Below are 6,063 nucleotides of genomic sequence, written 5' to 3' on the forward strand. Positions count from 1 at the left end.
AGATAGAATGAAAACAGTCTGCATAATAGTATCTCTGCATATCTAAGAACGCACATCACATCACTGTATCCATCAACAGCACCAGTGTAACCAGTGTGTTTGGTGGTAATCTTACTCTTAAATCATCATCTGGTGCGAGAGCACTTGTGGGTGCTGTTAGAGAAGAGGAGAAAACTGTAACCAATGCTATCTCTTGCTTGTTACTAGATAGAAAGATTTGGGTTAGCAAGTGGACCTTAAAATGAGTACAGGGTATAGGAGACAGGTACCATGCTGTTGATGTGTAAAACACCTTGACAGTATGAATAGCATGTTGATGAGTATGTTCAGTTGTTATTTGTGCAAATAACCCACCTGCCCAACAGTGCGTGTAATTTAGAAGACAGCATAAACTTATAACCCTGTGTAAAGGGTTTTTGAATGTTTTTTCAGGTATGTATTATGCAAAAACTATTGCAGAACTCATAAAATTTCTTCTTTATTTCTAACACTCTTATTTCTAATATTCAACAAAATAAATTACTGAGTCTTTTAAAAATCTGTCTTTAAGTTGGATCATGTATGTGCTCTGTTGGAAAAAAGTTGATGCAGTTTAGTTCAGGTAGCGTAATGACTTGTGTATTGGCTGTACTGATTTACCAGAAGCATTGGTATTGTGTCACACAGCCTTATTATAAGGCTTTTAAGGTTTTAACATCTTGCTGATTGCTCTAGTTACTCTTCTTTAGACAATCTAATATTATCAAACTAAATGAAGTCAATCAACTGCCCGGCAGTTTTTCTATCACAGTGTGTTCTCTGATCAACATCCACAAATAAGATGGTATACAAAAGAATTCTGAGTTTGTGGTTATCGTGCTAATGAAAGTCAGGTATGTCTTGAATTTATAAAGTGCTGACGCTAATTTTTTAAACATGTGCTGATGATATAATATACACAGCTTTATCGTGTAGCACGTTAGCAGTATTTTCTTAATTTTTATCTTAATACAATTAATAATAATATTTTCTCTTGTTATAGATGTGACTTTTCTAACGGAAGACAAGATATATGAAATTCTTGAACTATGTCGAGAAAAAGAGGATTATTCCCCTTTAATCCGAGTGATTGGGAGAGTATTTTCCAGTGCTGAAGCACTGGTACAGAGTTTCCGAAAAGCCAAGCATCACACCAAGGAGGAGCTCAAGTCTCTTCAAGGAAAGGATGAAGACAAAGATGAAGATGAAAAGGAAAAAGCTGCCTGTTCGGCTGCTGCTATGGAAGAAGATTCAGGCGCATCATCATCTTCATCGTCAAGAATAGGTGATAATACACAAGGAGATAATAACCTCCAAAAATTAGGCCCTGATGAAGTGTCTGTAGATATTGAAGCAGTCAGGCGGGTCTACGATAGATTACTTTCTAATGAAAAAATAGAAACTGCCTTTTTAAATGCACTTGTGTATTTGTCACCTAATGTGGAATGTGACTTGACTTACCACAATGTATACTCTCGGGATCCGAACTATCTGAATTTGTTTATTATCGTTATGGAGAATGGCAATCTTCATAGCCCAGAATATCTGGAAATGGCTCTGCCGTTGTTTTGCAAAGCAATGAGCAAGCTGCCCCTTGCAGCTCAAGCAAAACTGGTCAGATTGTGGTCTAAGTATAGAGCAGACCAAATTCGGAGAATGATGGAGACGTTTCAGCAGCTTATTACTTACAAAGTCATAAGCAACGAGTTCAACAGTCGTAACCTAGTGAACGATGACGATGCTGTTGTTGCTGCTTCCAAGTGCTTGAAAATGGTTTACTATGCAAATGTAGTAGGAGGGGATGTGGATACGGATCATAATGAAGAGGAAGATGAAGAACCCATCCCGGAATCAAGTGAACTCACTCTTCAAGAGCTGTTGGGTGAGGAAAGAAGAAATAAAAAAGGTCCTCGAGTGGACCCACTGGAAACTGAGCTTGGTGTTAAAACTATAGATTGCAGAAAACCACTTATCCCCTTTGAAGAATTTATTAATGAACCACTGAATGATGTTCTAGAAATGGACAAAGACTACACTTTCTTCAAAGTAGAAACAGAAAATAAATTCTCTTTTATGACTTGTCCCTTCATATTGAATGCTGTTACTAAGAACCTGGGACTGTATTATGACAATAGGATCCGGATGTACAGTGAACGACGCATAACTGTGCTCTACAGCTTAGTTCAAGGACAACAGCTCAACCCATATTTACGACTTAAAGTGAGACGTGATCACATCATAGATGATGCACTCGTGCGGGTAAGTCACGCAGCAACATGGAACCTAGGTTTGTAGCATTTGACTGTCACAGACTGCACAGGCTTTGACTAAAGACTACATGTGAATTCAGTATTTCGTGTGCTAGACTTCCTCAGCAAGATTCTCAAATAGCATTTCTGTATTAAGTTTGAAATTCTGGACGTGCTGCTGCAGACTTAAATGTTCATCTCAGAGCACTTGCCATCGTAGGTGTTTAAGGTAGTTCTTAACCCTCACAAACAGGCTTCGTGCTGTTGCATCTTGATGCAGAGAGTGGCCAAATTCTTTGTCTGATTTTCTCTAAACTCTGGGCTGCGTCATCTTTTGATAACGGAGTTTTCCAGATGGGTGTTTGAGTTAAAGCCTTTCAGCTGTGTGCTATTCTTGAGGACTTGAACTTCTAGGTACAAAGCATATATAAAGATTGACTGCTTGATAAGTAGAACTTCTCACTTTTCTTGCTATTTGGTGCAAATAACATGACTGAGAAAGGGGAAGTAGAGCCTGTTAGTACCTGAGAAATGTGAGAGCAGCCTATTTCTGAATATGCTAGCTTCTTAAAGTAAAACAAAGACACTTGATGCGTTTTTTGAAGATGGGAGTTGTGCAGAATACAAACTACAAGGAGTATTTAACGGGAAACACTTTTCCATAAATTTGCCCCTTAATTTCAGTACTTTTCCTCCATTTAGTTTTTTGCTTAAAGCTGTTATTTTTCAGAAGTCCATTTTTGTTTTCTGTTAAAAGCAAAACAGTCCTTGTTAATTTTTAAACTTAAACTTGCTTTTAAAGCATGTCGTTCACATGTCAGACAGGGCATGTATTTGGGAGAGAGTATGGGGGGAAGATACGACTTTGCTTCTCAATGCAACACCTATTTCTATTTTGACTTTCAACTACTATTGAAGATCAGTTATGAAAGCCCTGAAAGAGTTCCCACTTTGATTTGCAGCATCCATCTGAATTTCTCAATGGGTTAGCTGCTTCTCAGGGATTGTTGATATTATGAATTGACACAGAAGATTTCTGCTTTAGAGTTCCGGTTGGGGGAAATGAGGAGTGGAATTTGCTATGCAAAGATGGATTTGGTCTGAAAGCATAGTTTTGTAATAGGCAGATGAGGAATACACTGTTGTAAGTTTAGATTCTCCTGCGTACCCGTTTTCTGATTTTTTTTTATTTTTATTTTTTTCAGAATGCTGTTTGTAGTTTTATTATCTATCAGGCTTACCTTGTGTCCAGTTAAGTTTTGTCACCTTAAAGTAACAGAGTTTATTTCGTTGATGCTCTTCAACTTTGATACACATAAATAATGGAAAAGAGTAAAGTACTTTCTCTTCAGGAGAGGATGAACTAAAACAGCTAGTTCTGGGGAGATGTTTTTTTAATATCAGGTCTAGCAGAGAAGCAGCAGACCTTCCCCACCTTCAGTATGAGGAAGAAATTTTTGCGGACAGAAAGTGTTTAATGTAGCTTAGCTCATGGACAGCAACTAGTTGGTGAGTTCTTACAGCTCAGCTGGGCTACAGTGAACATTACTGCACTGTTGGTGATCTGAATCAAACATACTCACTTGTGATGCACTGTCCAGAGTTTACAGATGCATGCCTGGGCAGTTGCCATGGATCCTGTAATGGATGTTAATTTAAGCTGTCAAAACATGTTATGTTATTGTGATCTGACTCAGTCAAAAACCTAGGGATAGTAGAAATTACAGACTATTTATTCTGAGATAAAAAATAAAGGAAAAATTGAATGCTTTTACATTCAAGCAATGAGCTGAACTTACGGTGTTGGTCAACAAAAACAAGCATGGCCCAAGCACTTCTCAAAAGTGAAAAATGGGTTATATTCAAGAAATGGTGATGATTGAAGATTCGCTCTGTTGTACAGACCATTGGTTTCAAACTGAAAGAGTGGAGATTTAAACTGGATGTAAGGAAAGGTTGTTTTGGGTTTGGTTGTGGTTTTTTTTTTCCCAATAAGGGTAGTGATACCCTGGAACAGATTGTTGAGAGAGGTGGTGGATGCCCCATTCGTAGAGATGTTCAGGGCTGGGCTGGATGGAGCTCTAAGCAACCTGATGTAGCTGTAGATGTCCCTGTTCATGCACGGGACTTTGATTAGATGGCCTTTAAAGGTCCTTTCCAACACAAACAATTCTATGGCATAATGCTCAAGGACATAATGCTTCCAGTGCATCTTAAAGTTATCCATCTTATTTGCCAGTCATGAAAGAAGGCTCTATCAGGAGCTAAGAAGTGCAGGCATGTGGTGTGACCCACACAAACCTCAGGAAGGCTCTAAGCTGTAAATCTGCAGGTAGCAGGACGAGTTAGTTAGGGAAATACTGCCCTATTGCCTTGTGCTTTATTCAGCAGCTATCTGATCTGTCAGTTTAAAAGCTGGTGCTGTTGTTAGAAGTGCTTCCTGTAACAAATTTGGAAGTGCTTGTCACAATTTTCATTGCCACTTCCTGACACTTCAGTGGCGTGAAATAAGTCAGGACAGAAGTCTTGATTATGTCCCACTCATAGAAGTGACTTGATGTCTCTGACTGTGCTCAGAGTTGGAACTGCAGGTCAAAGACAGATTTGATGCCATCAGTGTTAGCATAGAAACACACAGTACAAAAGTGAAAGCTACACTGTACAGGTTTGTATCATTGACAGCTGCAGCTTAGGGTGTGATATTGAACTTGGCAAGGATCTCATTGAAAACTATTAGAAAGATTTTGCCAAGTCTTGAGTTGTGAAAGTGTAGTCTTAAATCTGTTCAGTGCTTAAGTTACAGGTAAGTAATACCACTTCTGATACTTCACTCTTGCACTGCTGTTGTTTTTTCCTTTGTTTTACTTACAGGATTTGTATTCAATGAACTGTTGATCTGAATACCTTGATTTATTTGAATTACAAGTAATTTTATGCTCATGTCAGTACACCAGTGTTCTTACAGGGTATTTTCTACAGAATTTTTTTACAATATGCATAATAACTCACCATTTCACGATGAAGTCATTCTAAGAATATTGATTATAAAGTGAGGTTGAGGTGATCTTAATCATATTTTTGACAGTACTGGATATTTTAAAAACAATTGTAGCAATCAGCTTTCATAATTTATTTGAGCAAGTGGACTTGATTACAGATCTCTGCTAATCAGTCAAGCTGGTTTGCTCTCAATATTTAAACTTGAATTCATCATGTGTGTCCTGCTTTTTGGACTTCATTAAAACAAATATGAACACCAGTGTTTTTTAATTACAGTAGGATTTTTTTCTTATCCTGAGAATTTGAAGTAATACCTTTTAAATACTTAAAGCTGCTTTCTATGAAGAGAACTGTACTTGTCCCTGAAATAAATACATCTCAGCAAAATTTTTATGTATAAACTCATGGCTCAATTTCTTTGCTTGTTGTATGCCATTGAACCTTTATTTTTGTTTTCTATTGAAATTAGCTTGATGAAACAGACTTTGTACTGCATGCTTACAGTATACTTATTTTTATGTACATTAGTTTGAAAATTCCTGAGAGGGGCAATGGTAAAGTGTTAGTCTTCACTCTCACACTTGGGAGCTGAGAGCTCAGTTTGCAGTCCTAGAAAGCAGCTGACATGCTTTTTGTGTGTATAATGCATTTCTTTCAAGAGGTTAGCTCTAATACAACTTGAGTCATGTTACATGGATGTGGTAGTAATGAAAAGCTTATCCTTAAATCCCTTCTTCTGCCTTTTCATCTCCCAACAGTTACTTCTTCCATCCTCTTCCTCTGAGTTTACTTTTTT

General features: G+C 37.7%; 1 protein-coding gene across 3 annotated transcripts in view; it reads left to right on the forward strand.

The window, feature by feature from the left end:
* Positions 1-6,063, forward strand: part of UBE3A (ubiquitin protein ligase E3A) — a 46,326-nt gene that overhangs the window by 28,002 nt on the left and 12,261 nt on the right. For all 3 annotated transcript variants that reach the window (XM_010727580.3, XM_003203151.4, XM_031557593.1), the window contains one exon: positions 1,022-2,277. In XM_010727580.3, coding sequence (XP_010725882.1) covers positions 1,022-2,277 — 1,256 coding nt within the window. The remainder of the gene's footprint in view (positions 1-1,021; positions 2,278-6,063) is intronic.

The sequence above is a fragment of the Meleagris gallopavo genome, chromosome 1 (assembly GCF_000146605.3).
Source record: "Meleagris gallopavo isolate NT-WF06-2002-E0010 breed Aviagen turkey brand Nicholas breeding stock chromosome 1, Turkey_5.1, whole genome shotgun sequence".
Classification (NCBI taxonomy): Eukaryota; Metazoa; Chordata; class Aves; order Galliformes; family Phasianidae; genus Meleagris; species Meleagris gallopavo.